This window comes from Desmodus rotundus, chromosome 12 (genome assembly GCF_022682495.2).
Source record: "Desmodus rotundus isolate HL8 chromosome 12, HLdesRot8A.1, whole genome shotgun sequence".
Classification (NCBI taxonomy): domain Eukaryota; kingdom Metazoa; phylum Chordata; class Mammalia; order Chiroptera; family Phyllostomidae; genus Desmodus; species Desmodus rotundus.
In genome coordinates this window covers 25,489,637-25,504,939 of record NC_071398.1, presented here as the reverse complement: position 1 = coordinate 25,504,939, position 15,303 = coordinate 25,489,637, and the positions used below count along the sequence as shown (strand labels likewise).

General features: G+C 54.6%; 1 protein-coding gene across 2 annotated transcripts in view; it reads right to left on the bottom strand.

Moving 5' to 3' along the window:
* Positions 1-4,819: 4,819 nt before the first annotated feature.
* Positions 4,820-15,303, bottom strand: part of CMIP (c-Maf inducing protein) — a 230,206-nt gene continuing 219,722 nt past the window's right edge. For both annotated transcript variants that reach the window (XM_024556045.4, XM_071219918.1), the window contains 6 exons: positions 13,665-13,805; positions 12,855-12,902; positions 11,606-11,752; positions 10,717-10,822; positions 9,275-9,345; positions 4,820-6,768 (listed from right to left, as the gene is read on the bottom strand). In XM_024556045.4, the coding sequence (XP_024411813.2) occupies positions 6,715-6,768; positions 9,275-9,345; positions 10,717-10,822; positions 11,606-11,752; positions 12,855-12,902; positions 13,665-13,805 (567 nt within the window). In that variant the 3' untranslated portion in view covers positions 4,820-6,714. The remainder of the gene's footprint in view (positions 6,769-9,274; positions 9,346-10,716; positions 10,823-11,605; positions 11,753-12,854; positions 12,903-13,664; positions 13,806-15,303) is intronic.

The following is a 15,303-nucleotide window of genomic DNA, read 5'->3' as shown; positions in this document are numbered from 1 at the left end:
CACGCTGCCTCTCCAGGCAGGCAGCACTCGAGCCCGCACCTCCCTTTAGCTCTCCGCCGCCCGCGTGCGAAGTGGTGTGTGGGGTTCTTTGTCTCACGGCTGCCTCCTCCCCCAGACGCTACGTGGCGGAGGACGGTGTTTGTTTTCCTGGTGTTCACTCCCGAGTATCGGTGCCTGTTGGGATGTAATTCACATTCCCTACGATGCACCCGAGTGTACAATTTTGCATGGTTTTTAGTATATTTGCAGAGTTGTGCAGAGGGCGCCACAACCAATTTTAGGACATTTCCATCCCTGCAAAAAGAAACCAATGCCCTTGAGCTCTCACCTCCCTGACCCCACCTCCTCAGCCCTAAGACCACTGATGAACTTTCTGTCTCCATAAAGCTCCCTTTCATGAGACTGGGATAATATGTGGACTTTTGTGACTGGCTTCTTTCACTTAGCACAGTGTTTTCAAGGTTTAGCCAACACGTTTTTGCCCAATGAAGGAAGGAATGAGTGATTGAATGAATTAAAGCTATGGGAAGCAAAGAAGGTGCTTTCCTGGGGGCTGGGCAGGCAGCGGGACTAGAGGCCCTGGGCCCACTGCGGGATCCAAGGGATAAGGGATAAGGGACGAAGCGCTGAGTGCGACAGAGGCCAGGAGGCCTCCGGAACGCGACTGTCTTCAGCCCCGAGTCAGGGACCCAGTCCCACTGCCCATGCCTGGTGTTAGATACAGGCCAGGTGCCCAGCTCACTGCCCGCACTGTTTATTCAGCAAGGCTGCTTTCCCTTCTCCACACCCATTTTCTGTCCATTCATTCATTCGTAGTCCACAGAGATGCATGGTTATGATCTGTACGTCTTTCTCTGGAACGTGAATACGCGGCGAGGCCAAGCTAGGTTGTACTCACAGTTGTGAGTACCCGAGGCACAGTTTACTCTTGCATTATTATGTATTAGTTACTGCATTACTTACCATATGAACAACTGCAAACCTAATTTTTCCCAACCCTGTATGCTCTTTTTAAAAAAATCCAATTCAAATAGATGTTTGCTTTCGAGCGGGACTGGCGGCTCTGCTCGTTGGTTCTCAGACCACCCCACCCCGCCCCCACCTCAGGAAGTCAGGCTGGGGAGCCTTTCCTGCTTGAGCCTCCCACAGTCAGCTCTGAGGTGGGCTCTCCAAAACCGCCACCCAAGTGAAAACTGCTTTATCCGTGTACGAATGCTACTTCAAGTCGGGTCCCTTTGCCGCTCCCCACGTCCTCCATGCTGCCACAGCCCCGGCTCTGGCTCACAGAAGTTCCAGCAATGTGCCATCCACACGAGAGCCACTGGCTACGTACGGCCGCTCGTGAGCACTTGCGATGGTCTCAGATGGAAGTACAAAGTACACATCAGCTTTCGAAGACCTCACACGAGAAAAAGAGAAAGAATGTAAAACATCTGAATAATTTTTGTATTGATCACATTGAGATAATATTTTGGGTATGTCAAGTTAAAGAGAATATATTATCCAAATTAGTTCATTTGTTTATTTTTACTTTTTAAGGTGTGGCTACTAGAGCATTTCACATATATGTGGCTTGCATTCTATCTTTGTAAGAGCACTGGTCTCAAACAGCCACCCAGCAGGGGAGGGCCTGCAACCCCATGCCAGTGATGGATACTGCTGGAACTCCAGGGCCATGAGGGGCTCAAGACACCTCACGGCAGCCCATGGGGAGGGGGCCCAGAGAGAAGCTGCTGTGAGGGGTATCCTGTGCTCTGGGAGCCGCTGGGATTCCAGCATCCCATTTTCTGAGCCTTCTTCCCCCCGAGCCCTTTCTCCCTGGCAAGTCAGAGAGGAGATACCAGCTTGCTGTCCCTACCATTACATTCAGAGGAAAAACAAACAGCCAAGAGGTCTTTTGCCAGGAGCTTAGTGGGAACCTTCCAGACCACCCTCAAGCCTCTGGCTTCTGCGAGATGACCAAAAGTGCTTCGTTTTTGGAGGTGGCTCCGAAGGGCAGGTTCAATACATTGATGAGTAGGTCAGGGGCCAGATGGATTCCCCCTCCCCATGAACCTGAGGCAGGCTAGCCCAGGCTGGCCCCCCTCCGCCTTAGAATGGGAACAGGAGGGAAGGCCAGCATGAAGTTCTTCACGCCCCATCCCCACCTGGATGGAGTGCACTGAAAAATACAGTGAAGTCACACGTCCAGCCACGTACAGCCGTGGGGTTGTGCATTGCACACAGATGCCTGCCACACGTGAGGGAGTTTGTATGTTTACGATGTTGACGTGCCAGCAGATGGCAGTCTAGTGTTTTGAGGCACGTGGGCGCAGAACCGGGTCACCCAGAGGCCGAGTAAGGATGGACAAGAATGGCTCTGATAGAAGTCTCAGTGTCCCTGGCACCACACCCTCCAGAGGTCTAGACAGAGAGGAGCAGCAACCACATTTTCTTAAAAAAAGTTCTTTTTTGATGCCACTTAAAAAGACTGAGGTCAAATTATAACGTGGAAGAAACCGATTTACTGGGGCATTTGCAGCGCTGGCAAAGTGTTGTGCGACCGCCACCGGCATCTAGTTCCAACAAGTGTCCATCATTCTAAAGTAAAACCCGGTTCTCACTGAGCGGTTCCCCCAGCCCCTGGTAGACATCAGTCTGCTTTCTCTCTCCGTACGTTCCAGATGTTTTACCTAAAGGAAATCGTACGATATACGGTCTTTTGTGTCTGGCTTATTCCACTTACCATAGGCTGGGTTTTCAAGGCTCATCCACTATGGAGCTGTGTCCCTACTTTATTCCTCCGACGGGTGGACAGTAGCTCATTGTGCATACCACTTTTTTTTACCAGTTCATTCATTGCTGGACACTTGGGTTGTGTCCACTGGCTGCCCCTTTAAAGAAGTTGCTGTGTAAACATACTGTAAATTACCCAAATCTTAGGTGTGGAGTTCTAGAGTGTGTAAGCATCTCTGTAACCACAGGCCAAGATGAAGGGCACTGTCATCACCCAGAAGGTTCCCTCCTGCCTTCCCAAGCATGACCACCCCCCCCTCACGATAACCACTACTGGGACCTCTATAATCACAGGTGACTTGTGCCGCTTTGTGGACTTTATGTAAATGGAATCACACAGCAAACCCTCATTTATGTCTGCTCCTCTCACACAACAGTGTCGATCCAATTAATTCACGTCATTGTGTGTGAGCCAGTTCCTTTCCTCTTGTTCTGCAGGCCTCCATCACGAGTGTGTCTGTGTGTGCATGCATGGTCCTGTCGATGGGGACCCTTGTGTCGTTCTACCGTATGACTGTCCCACAGTGTGTTCACTCACTCTCATTATGGACTTTTGGGTTGTTCCCACTTTGGGGCTATTATGAGTAACGCTGCTATAAACATCCCAGTTGGTGTCTTGCGGTGGACATGAGCCCAGTTCTCCCCGCAAACACACAGGAGTGGGTGTGCAGGGTCACAGGGCGGGCACATGTTTTGGCTTTAGTGGGTACGCTTTCCAAAGCAGTTGAACCGATTTCCACTCCCACTAGGAATGTTTTGAGAGCTTCTGTCAGCCACCGCCCCCTCTGAAAACGGGTGCAAGCCGCTTCTCGGGCCCCAGGTGCAAAGCCCTTTTGGCTCAGCTGGGAGGTGCCTCTGCGGCTAAGCTCAGGACCTGCTGACTTTGCAGTGTCCTTGGGGGTTTTGCAGCCTGTCATAGAAGGTCTCCCTCTCCAACCTGCTCCTCTGTCCCCTTGCGTGATTAGTCACTATCTTCATCTGGGCTTCCCCTACAGCAGGCTCTGAGGTTCCAGCACAGGTAGCTTAGGTGGGAAGTGGTCCCAAGAAACATGAATGGGACCACAGGAAAGTGGGGGGTGGTGGGGAAAGAAGGGCAGAGGTTCAACAAGCAAATGAGCCCTGGGGGGCAGCTGGAGACTGGTCCCAGGAAGGCAGTCCAGGAGCCAGAGGGGCGGGGGCAGGGGCAGGGCACCGGTGTGCCAGCCCTGCTGCCCCTTCTAGGTCCTCAGAGCCTGCCAGGCAGAGAGGTCAGGGCACTGAGTGCCATCCTGACTCCTTGCTGGCCCTCCTTTCATCCCAATTACCGCGTTCTGCGGTTCCACTCTTAAGCTTGAGTCTCATTGTGTACATTGTCCCTGCCCCAGTCCTAGCTCAGCTCCATCTGTTCACCAGCTGGCAGGGGGGCGATCTTCCCATAACGATTATTGGTTATTGGCTTGTCACGGTCCCTTTGCTGACCTTGACCAAGAGACCCAGCCCCTCCTGGCCTCCACTTCCCTATTCTCTTTTTGACACATCGAGTTGCCTCTTGGGGACATCTGGGTGGATGGTTCTAGGCTTCTGAACTTGGAGAGCCCTCTAGGCACCAGTTGGAAGCTCCTAGGAAATGTGGAGGCTCGGGCCCACCCAGACCTGAAGCAGAACCTGCACGTTCGAGTCTGGCAGGTGGGGGGAAGGCATGCTCATCTGAGGAGCCTCTGTGGGCCCTGCTGCACAGAGGCCCAGAACCACGGCAGGGACTCTCTCCTGGGGGGTGGCTTTGTCCCCTGGAGACAGTGGGCAACATCTGGGGATGTTTCTGGTTACAACTGGGGGTGGGTGCCCCCGGCAACTAGTGGGTTGAAGCCAGGGTGCTGCTCAACATCCCACAATGCCCAGATTGGCCCCAAATGTCAACAGTGCTGAGGAGGAGACGCCATGGACCCCCAGGATCCACGGCAACCAGGCTCTGCGGTGAGTCCCAACTCTCAGCCCAGGTCTTATTCCCCTGCCCGCTCCCTCCCCGCCCCGCAAGACCCCTTGGAAGCTACGCAGAAAGGCTGAATGTCAATGAGTCACTTACAGTTTATTTTTGCCTGAAAGTATTTCACATCTCTGAACACAGCTACGTGACAGTAGTATAACCATCAGGGAAAGCAACAGTGCGAAGGGAAAAGGTGGCATGTCTCAGTTCTTCTCTGATTTCCTTTAAAAAAAAATTTTTTTTTTTTTTGCTTCTGCTTTTTCCCGCACCAGAGTGCTGTGAAGTATGGGACTGGAGGGGAAGAGAATAAACCCAAACAACAGAAAACAACAACAACAAAAACGGAACACAAAACGGAGCACTCACACGCACACGAAATAAAACCTGGCACGTAAAATGAATTAAGACTGAAACCCAATTTCTTTTTTTTTTCCTTTTTTAAAAAAATGAGGGCATAGTCGGGGGGTAATAAAGTCTACCTAGCAAAGTATAAAACGACAAAAGCATGGTTTCCATTGAATAAGATTAAATATATATAAAACAATTACGTTGACTGGGGGCTGGGTCTGGAGGTGCTGGAGGGGGCGTATTTGTGCTAAAACAACAGAAAAAGGGGCTTGGGGGAGAGGGGACCCCAAGTGAACTGTAAAGGGGCTGTTCTGTACAGTGAGGGCTTGTTACGAAAAAGCCGACTGTTTATAAAAGAAACGGAGGTGGCTGTCCTCAGGGCCGGTGGGGGACAGAAAGGTGTCTGCGCAGCAGTGGTCACATTCGGGGGGGGGGGGGGAGGAGGGGGATGGGTAGTGGGGGTGGAGGAGACGTCTCTCTCTTCTCCCAGGAGACCATGCAAGGAGGCAGCATGCGTGAGGGGACCACAGGGAGCACAGGAGGGTGGGGAGGCCACAGGTCGCAGTGCCAGTCGGGGACAGGGACAGCAGGGGCCACCAGAGGTGGGAGCTCTCTGGAGGAAGGGGGGGCAGCTCTTCTCCAGGGATGGGGGGACGACAGGTTAGTGCCCCCCACTCCAAATGTGTAGAAGGGTGGAGAGAAGCTGGGCCTCGGAGGAGCGAGACTGTGATGTGGGGTTGCCACACTTCCTCCCCAACCTGACCCCAGCCCTGTGAGGGAGTTGGAGACATCAGGGAAACGCACAGGGGCAGGTGGGCAGACAGAAAGACAGACGAGGAGAGAGCATTAGCATATAGAATCCATGACTAAAAAGTAATTAATTTTCCAAGGAGGTTCTTTTTTTGTCTGTTTCCTTTAAAAAAATAACAATACTACTACCACTACCCCGACAGCCGACTGGTTATACAGTACTGAACGCCAGGGGCGGGCGGGCAGGTGGACAGGAGGGCGGGCGGGTCAGAGACTTCATAAATAAGAGGCAGGTCCCAGACCTGCAATTTGTCAACATTTCTTAAATAGGCGCATTATTTAAATCTTATGTACAACAAGAATCACTTTGCATAGCAATGGCGAGGACACAGGACGGGTGGGATGATGGGACTGGACCTTCTTGTCCCAACTGCAGGGAGCTCTCAGCAGGAGCCTCGGAGGAAGGAAGCATCCTTCTCGGCCCTGGAGGCCCATCGGGTCGTGTGATGGTGGTGTCGGAGTTGACTTTCCCCACATGGCATTAAACACAAAGGCAAAGAAAATCCACAAAGGGTCCCCCCTCCCCAAGCCCCCCACCCATCCCCTCCCCGACCCGCTGATGCTCCTCTGGTTGCTACAAAGTCCATTTTAGATCAGGTCAAGGTTCCAATTATGAAGCTAAGAGAATTAGGCGGGGGCTGGGCGTACTTATGAACCCCCTCCCACCCCCTCCCCCAGCGCCCTCTGCCCCCAGAAAGACTCCCCCATCTATCTCACAGCCAGGATGCTGGGGTGGGACCCCAGGGCTGGCCGCTCTACGGCTAATTAGTCAAGAGTTATGTGTTGCAGTTGCAAACTCCTTCCTGCCGAGTGGAGCTTCACCAGGCCTCCGTGTAGCGGACGTCCACCTCCTTCAGATTGGGGAGCTTGGCCTGTGAGGGAGCAAGAAGGATCCGGTCCCTTCCAGAACCCAGCTGAGCCCTCCCCGCCTTGCCGCTCCCTGGAGTTCAGATCTGGGCGACTTCAGAAAGAACACAGAGCAGCTGGGGTGTTCCCGGCCTCAGGGAAAGCAGGCTGCTGGGCACTCCACGTCCCTGCCTCAGAGGGGCTCTGGATCGCCTGCTGGCTGCATGGCCTTGGACAACGCCCCCCCCCCCCCCCCGCCCCCCTGCACACAAGCTCTTGGAGCCTCAGTTTCCTCATCTGTGGAGCAAATCTAAATCCAGTCCCAGGCCCACAGGATGACGCTAGGGATTAAATACTGAACGCATGGAGATCCCACGGCGCCCTGCCCCCACACATCGTCATGTGCTCACAGAAGGGTGCTAGTCTCGCTTTTACTATCGCTTGTAACCTCATCATTCTCAGAAATAGGGTGAATGAAGTGGGGCCACTTTAAGCTGCAGGTACTAAGGGATCAGTGCAGAGTCTTGCACTTGCTATTCCTCAAGGCAGCTCCCTGCTCCCCAGCCCCGCCACCCAGCCGTGCTTCATCTTTTCCTCCTCCTATAAATAGCTGGCTTTTTCCTGACAAGCCTGCACTGTGCAGAGAGGCTGCAGACCGGTCTCCTGCCTTTACTCCCCCCACTTTCCACTTCCCTGTGCACTGGCCAGTGAGCTCTTTTCCCACACACAGTTCCTCACTGCTGCTCTGCTGTGCTTGATGGCCCCCCAACGGCCCCCCATTGCCCGGGCACAGCCACGCACGGGGCCTGCCCTCACCAGGATGGCACTGTAACAAATATTTAGGCCAACCTTTCAAAATTAGGAGACTGAACGGGAGAAACTAGATTTCCAGGTTCTACTGAAAACAGGAAGCCCTGGCTGGGCTGGGCTGGGCAATGTACTACCTGGCCTCCCCCAAGGCGGGCAGCCTCCAGTCTTCCCTGAGTCCTCACCACACAGAGGCTGGGTGTCACTGGCCAGAATCACCCAGCTGGTACCACGTGTCTCCCAAATGTTCGAAAATAAAATGCCTACTCAAGGTGACGTCCTCGCACGTGGCTTACTATAGCCCCTTCCGGCTTAGTCTCGGCAACATTTAGTTCTCTGGCATGCTGAACTTAGGGATGCTCGAAAACAGTGCTTCTCTAGCTTCTGGGAGCACAGGGATCCCAGAAGGGGGTGGTGTTCAAATGCCCATCTGGACACAGCAGGTCTGGGGGGCCCTGGGGTTGGCATGCCTGACAAGCACCCAAGTGAGGCTGATGGTGCTGAGCTCTGAACCCCATGGGTGGGCACCCAGGCCAGCTCTGCCCTGGCCCATCCTGTACCCTTGTCTCCCCTCTGCGTGTCCCTTGTGGCCAGCTGTCCTTTTGGCTTGCCTGGAAAACTCCTTCTCAAGACTCCCTTTAGTGAAGACCCTTCTGCCTCAGTAAGTGGAGTTGGCTGTCTCCTCCCTGCTGGCCCCCAAGCCCTGTCCCGTCTGTTAGCTATGCTTCCTGCTGGCCACAGATTATTAGCCAGTTGCACCTCAGTGTCCCCGTCCTCAGCACAGGCACGACACAAAGTAGGTGCTCTGCAGGTGACTGGAGGCTTTGTCAGGGAACAAGTCCCAGGCCGCAGGTCTGGCTGAGCTGGAGGTGGAAGATGACAGGGAAGCCTTCCTGAAGGTGGGCCTCAGCTAAGAGCTGCCGAAAGGTCCCCTCCAAGCAGCTTCCAGGGTGTGCAGGTGCCGGCATGCTTCTGGCCCATCCTTGGCTCCTGGCCCAGCCCCTCCTTCCCAGTGTGCTGGCTCTCTCCGTAACCCTGTGCACTCCTTTTGGGGCACTGGTACCGAGACCAGGATGACAGGGTGGCCCGAGGCTGCTGGAAGCCCATTCCCTTCAATCCCCCACTCCCAAGACAAAAGCCCACACTCATGGTCTCTTCCTTTCCCTGATTTCATCTCCCCTGCACCAGTCCTGCGTCTGATCTCGCTTCTACTCGGTCTCAAACAATCTGTTTTCCATCTAACAGCCAGAACAAACTCCACCCAGCCTAACTCACTACCCTGCTTCAAGCTGCTCAGGCTCTCTACTGAACTTGGGTGAATTCCAGAGTCCTTCCAGGACCCACGTGGGAGTATGGGGTCGGCCCCAGCCTAGGCTCTTTCTCATGTTCCAGTCACATTTGCTACAGTCAGCTCTTGCAACCCTTTCTGACCTAGGACCCCTGCACGGGTGCTTCCTCTTGCCCCTGCATCCTTGGCTTCTTACTCCGGGGTCTCAGCTCAGGGACTGCCCCGACCCTCCCATGTCAAATAGGTGCCCACTGTTTCCAATCCACCAGTTCCCTGCTGGCTTGCTCTTTATCACTTCTTTCCACCTGCCATTCTTTTCTTGACTGGCTTATCTGCTGGTGTAACAGCCTTTCCTCCTGGAGAGTGAGCTCAGTGTGCCCAGAGCACCCCTATCTGGATGTTGGCTGGAGGAAGGACAGAAGGATGAAGTGAATTACCTTCAGATCTTCATAGGTGTCAGCCGAGAGCTTGGTGCTGTTCATGTTTAAACTGCAGAGACTCTTCATGGCTGGGCGAGAACAGACACAATCACTAGGTCGGGGAGCCCCACAAGGGGCAGCTACAGGTAAGAGATGGTCGAGGTGGGAGATGGATTGCAGAGGACAAGGTCCCCGCTAAGGAGATGGGGAAGAGGCTCAGCTGGGGGGCCGCTCGGCACAGGTCTACTTCAGGCATGTGCAGGTCTAAACTGGGCCCTTGTTCTCACCCTGCCCTCTGAGTCTCCATCTCTTCTGGTCCCTCTGGCTTGTCCCTCCACTGCACGGACCAGATGTCTCCAGAACTCGAGATGCCTCACCCCAGGCCATCCCTGATGGAATGGGCCTGGCCCTTCCTTCAAGGGAACCCCGGAAGCTGATTCAAGCCCTTGGCTTCTCACAAGCAGGCCTCAAAAACCTCTGTTTGCATCAAGAGTTGCCCTGGGAGCCTGTTAAAGACGTGAACGTCCTGTCCCACTCCCGGAGATGTGACGCTGGGCGCCGGAGCAAGGCCTAGGAGTATGCATTGTTACCTGGCCACCCCCCACCCCCCCACGGTGGGACTCCAATGTCACTGGCAGAGAAGTGGCTCCAAATCTCATCCTCTCTGCCTTCCATTTACCCTGTTGCCCGCCCCCACCCCCTCCCAAGCCACCCCAAATTTGCCAACAACTTTGTTGAAGTCATGGCCACTGTCCAGCAGGCCTCCCTCTTGGCCAACTCCTATGCATCTGCCTTCCACACCCAGATCCGATCACATCCTTGGATGCCTTCCTCGATCCCTCCCAGCTGAGCATGCAGCCTCCCATCTAAACCATGGGGCTGACACGGGAAATACAGACCCCCAGGCTCAACATCACCCAGGATTTTTGTTCAGTAGCTTGGGGTTGGGTTCAGAAATTGCCATTTCGAGGTTCCCCAAGTGACTACTGTGGGGCTCCTTCTATTAGGGCTGCGCTTCTCTAATGTGCCAGGAATCACCCAGGCGTGTTTTGAACAGCACTTGCTGTGTCAGCAGGTCGGGGCAGGGCCCGAGATCCTGCACTGCTAACTAGCTCCCGGGTGATGGCTCAGGTGCACAGGAGCGATGTCCTGGAACATTTGCCCTGAACTTGGTCCCTCGGGGCTATGACAGCGTCAGGAGGGTACGGGCTTGGCTAGACTCATTTTTTGTTTTCCCATTAAAATTTAAGCGCCATAAGGGCACCCCCCCACCCCATTTTGTTCCTACCACCAAGAATGGTGCCAGGCACGCAGTAGGTGCTCAATAAACACTTGTGACTGAATGAATCTATGCCAGCACGTAGCACAGCGCATGGTGCCAAGGTGAGTGAATGAATGAGTAAATGGATGAAAGGATGGAAGTGGGCCTCACCCACACGGGCGGTCCCTTCAGTACTCACAGCTGAGGGCCAGCAGGCCAGCATCAGTGACAGGCGTCTCACACAGGTTCAGCACCTGGAGCATGGTGAGGTGTTCCGACAGGAGGCGCAGGCCGGCGTCTCCAAACTGTGGGGCATAGAAACTCTCAGCCCTGGGGGCTGACTCTGGCCCCCCAAGGCACCCTAGAAAAGGACCTCGAGGCTGGGGCAGCTGTGGAGGGAAGGGTGGGGGCAGAGCCCAGCTCTGAGGCCCACAGCCCTCCTAGCCTCGGGGACTCAAATGCCTCTCCTGACCTGGGTTCCAATCTAACTTCGGCTGGTGAGACAAGGGTCTGGCAGGGGCCCTCCCTGCATGTTGGTTTAGCCACCTGTAAAGGAGGGCTGTGAATGGGAAGTGAAGTGGCCTTTCCTTGGGCAAGACAAGGGGATAGAGGACCGAGGGTTGGGCCTGGAAGGCAAATTGACAGGAACGTCGAGTTTTATTCTGTACAATGTGAGCGATGGTGGGGCCGATGTATCACAGGTGTGAAGTGGAGACCACCCATGTGCATCCATGCTAAGTGCTTAACAGCTCAATTGATACGGAGCACCGGCAGCAAGCATGGTTGTGCTGTGGCCATTATTACAAGGAAGAGGCCAACAGCCGCCAGCAAGCACAGGAGGCCCTGCCTGCCTTTCAGCACTGCCTGGCATGTCTCTGCCCTGGGCCTCAACAACTCCAACAGTGAGATGGGCTACTGGGCTTCAGAAGGTTCTAGGCCTCCTCTGCCCTTTGGAAGTGGCCACTGAGAAAGGGAGGGGGTATGGTAATCAAGTGACAGGGCCGTGGGCTCTGGACAGAAAACCAGCCATGGAGAAGGGTACATGGAAGAGAACACAGGGAGCAGGGTGCTGAGCGGGCAGTATGTACCTGAGTGGACCACAGGTTCAGCTGCTTGAGAGAAGGCAGTTTGATGAGGTGCTCAGCGCAGGCACTGGTTACATTGGTGAAGGCCAAACTGAGGTTCTCCAGGTTTCCGAAGGAGCCAGAGCTCAGCAAACGAGCCAAGTCTGCATCCTGGAAACAGAGGGCAGGTGGGGCCTTAGGGCTGCCAGGGACTCCAAAGGACCCTGAGCCATCCCACCCCCTCCCCATCTCCTTTCCCTGGCCCTACAGAGAGACGTTTCAGGGGGCAGCAAATCCGCAAGAGCTAAGGGGATGACATGGCTTGGTGGGTTGGGACAAGAAGAGTGTCAGGGAGGGAGCGGCTGTCCCTCTGGGTGGTAGCTGCCAGGTGGAGGAAAGAGCCTTCAGTGCTGTGACTCATACCCTGAGTCACTAACTGGGGTGTTCCAAGGCCAAGTCCTTCCCATAGGCGTGTGTGTGTGCAAAGACACACCCTACCCTCCCAGGCAGCAGCCTGTACCCATTTCCCATGTGGGAACACGTGGTACCCCCTCGACTCTCAGGACTGTGGAGGTTGACAAATATCTAGTCCTAGACTGAGGCTGTTGAGGTGAATATCTGTTCTCCCTTCCACCTCAGTGATAGAATTCTTGGGTTATAGCTGCCACCTGGCTGTCACGAATTAAGGCTAATTTTTCAGCTGGCTGGGGCCATGCGCTAAATCTGGACAAGGACATATAAGTACACGTGTTGAGTGGAACTTCCATGCAGGTCCTTAAAGGGAAGAGTTATGTTCATCTTTGCCGCTTTGCCAGCTGGTATGTAGACAAGATGGCTGGAGCTTGAGCAGCCTTTTTTAGACTATGAGGTAGAAGCCCTGTACCAAGGATGTGGGGCACCAGGATATGAGAAACTAAGATCCCTTGCAAAATGGGGATGGTAAGAGGCACCAACCTAACCTGGTTGTTATGAGGATAAAGAACTTAACACAATATCTGGTACATACATGCTCAATGTACCATTACCAATTAGCTATTAACTAATTAGCTATTATCATTATTATTGATAATAACTGGTAACATATTAACATTAATAAACAATAATCTTTTTCACAATGTTCGGCTTCCTCCTTAAAAAGCTGGCTGTTCAAGTACTGTGGGGTTTTAGTTCACCTCCCCCATCACCTCCCACAGACAGTGCCATGCCCAGCAGGGAGGGTCAACCCACCTGCGCCCCTCCACCTGGCCCCGCAGAGAGAACAAAACCAACTCACTGTGGACTTGGAGGGCAGTGTTAGCCTGGTGGGCCCGCCTTTCCTTTGCTGCAACAGAGACAGGGCTGATTATGACCCCTCCTTTCCCGAGTTTCCTCCCTGCACCCCCACCAGTATTAACACCGTGCAGGGTACCATTTTTATTTCTTGGTTGTAGAAGGCAACATAGTGGCCTTGATCTCAGGGGCAGACCCCGAGGCAAGGTTTGAGCACAGGTGGTTCATTCCAGAGGTGATCCCAGGAATCAGGGGAGTGGGGAAGTGAGTCCACGAAGGCCCCTAATGGGAGGTCTTACTATCAGCCCAGCTGCCTCTGGGGACCTCGGGAAGTGGGGGAGGAGTCATGTCGCAGAGCAACCCCTCCTTCATGGTAGGGGAGCTGCAGTGGCCATGGACCTGCTCCCCTTAGTTAGTGGGTGAGGGGCTGCTCTAGGAGACCAAGGGAGTGAATTTCCCACCACTTCTGTTCTACTGTGCACGCATATGGACAGAGACGTGCTGGCATTGGACAGTGCAGGCCCCACGCACTGAAATGGGATGTGCAGATGTGTGGCAGGGAGGGTGGGCACAGACAGTGATTGCCATACGTGGCTTTGGGGGTGAAACAGGATGCAGTCCTGGCCAGGACCTCAATGAGCTGTGTGACTTCGGGCCACTGACTTGACCTCTCTGTGCCTGTCTTTGATGATCTGGAAAGTGGTGGGTGCTAATCATGACCTCTTTGGATCTTAGAGGGGACTCATCGAGACAGAGGTCCCCACGGGTGCAATGGTCCCAGCTGCTCGCCTTGGCTGGCCAGCCGCGGACTCACCAGCTCCTTCAGCTCCCGCTGCCGCTCACACAGCTGCTCATACATGCGCTTCCCCACGCCGGTGCTCTCCAGGGTTGAGATGATCTGCAGCTGCGTGTCGTTGTTGTCGATGATGTTGTACTCCAGCATCAAGCACAGGATCTGCCGAGGGCATGGGAGGCATGTTACCACGGGCCTACGGCTTGGGGTGGAGGCAAACAGCCCATCCAGCAGCCCCACATGCCCTGGAAAGGGGGCCCCATGCCCCCTGCAGGTCTTATTTTGAAAAACAGCAGCCCCGCTCTCCTGCATCTGCATTTCTGGCTGTATGACATTGTGCAAATCACCTACCCCTGCACCCTGAATCTGTACAATGGGAACACTGGCATATGCCCAGGTGAGCGCACAGCAAGCAGGCTTTTGGCAAACACATGTAGAAATGATACACACCAAGCCCAAAGACTAGACACGTCCTTCTATCCCTGGTTCTTCCCTCCGTGCCCGGAACACAGCAGGTGCTCAGACATGCTCACTGAACTGGAGTCTGGTAAGCACGTGCACTGCATTGCCTCCTGGAGGGCGTCGGGCAGCGGCACTCTCCTTCCCAGCCCTCCCTGTCCAGGGTCCACAGGCTGACAGCTCTGCATCTGAGATCCTCTGTCCTTTCATTTGCTCAGAAGAGCCAGCCCAGGCCTCATACCACTGCCCCTCACGCCTGTCCCTCAAGTCCCCAAATAAGGCACTCAGGACAAGCACATGGACTAAACTCCAAACTCCTCAACAGGACTTTTGGGCACCAGTAGGCTCTTCACACATGTCCACCACATCCTGAGCTTCTTGCCCCTGGACTATGTTCTAGCGACCTGGCCTTCCCTGTCCTGTTCCACCAAGCCTCCCGCAGTGGGCCCTGGCGGGTGCAGTCCCCACAGCCTGCAAGGCCCTACTCCTGCCTCTTGCTAACTCCTCCTCCGTCTCAAGTCTCACCATTACCTCCACTTGCACAGGACTCTTTGGTGCTTTGATGCTCTTCCCACCGACAGAAGAAGTCTACTCCTGTCCCGTAGACCACAGCCCAGTCCTGGGAACTGGGTTCTAACAGGTGGAAGGGGCAGCGAGGCTGCCTGACTTCTGAGGCTAGTTAGGGAAAATGATATGGCTCCTGGCTGGCCTCTCTTTGCACAGTGGCTCTGGGAACTTTGGGGTGGGAGGGACAGAGGGGCAGGGAGAGGTGGCAAGAGGGGCTGGGGCCGGCGTGTGCTCCTTAGTGGTCGGGAGTGCCACTCCCCCGGCTGCTGCATGGAGAGAGGCCTGGGAGCCCAGCTGGTTGAGTCCTCTCAGGCCAGTGGTGGACACTTGAGTGAAGAAGCCTTGGAGGTGACTTGGTCCAGCTCCCATCTGATTGACCCCACGAGAGACCCAGAGTGAGAACTGGGCAGCTGAGCCCAGTCACCACAAGCTATGTGAGCAGAATAAGTGAGTATTGTTTGAAGGCCCCATTTGGGTTGGTCTATTTCACAGCCACAGACAAACGGAACAGAAACCTCTCCATAGCGTTTGGACAACGCAGATCCCAGATGAAATTAAAAAACCTGGTTGGTGAAGGCCTCCTGCCCGTTGGGCTCAGAAGGGCTGAGATCCCACCTGCTCAACCGCTGCCACG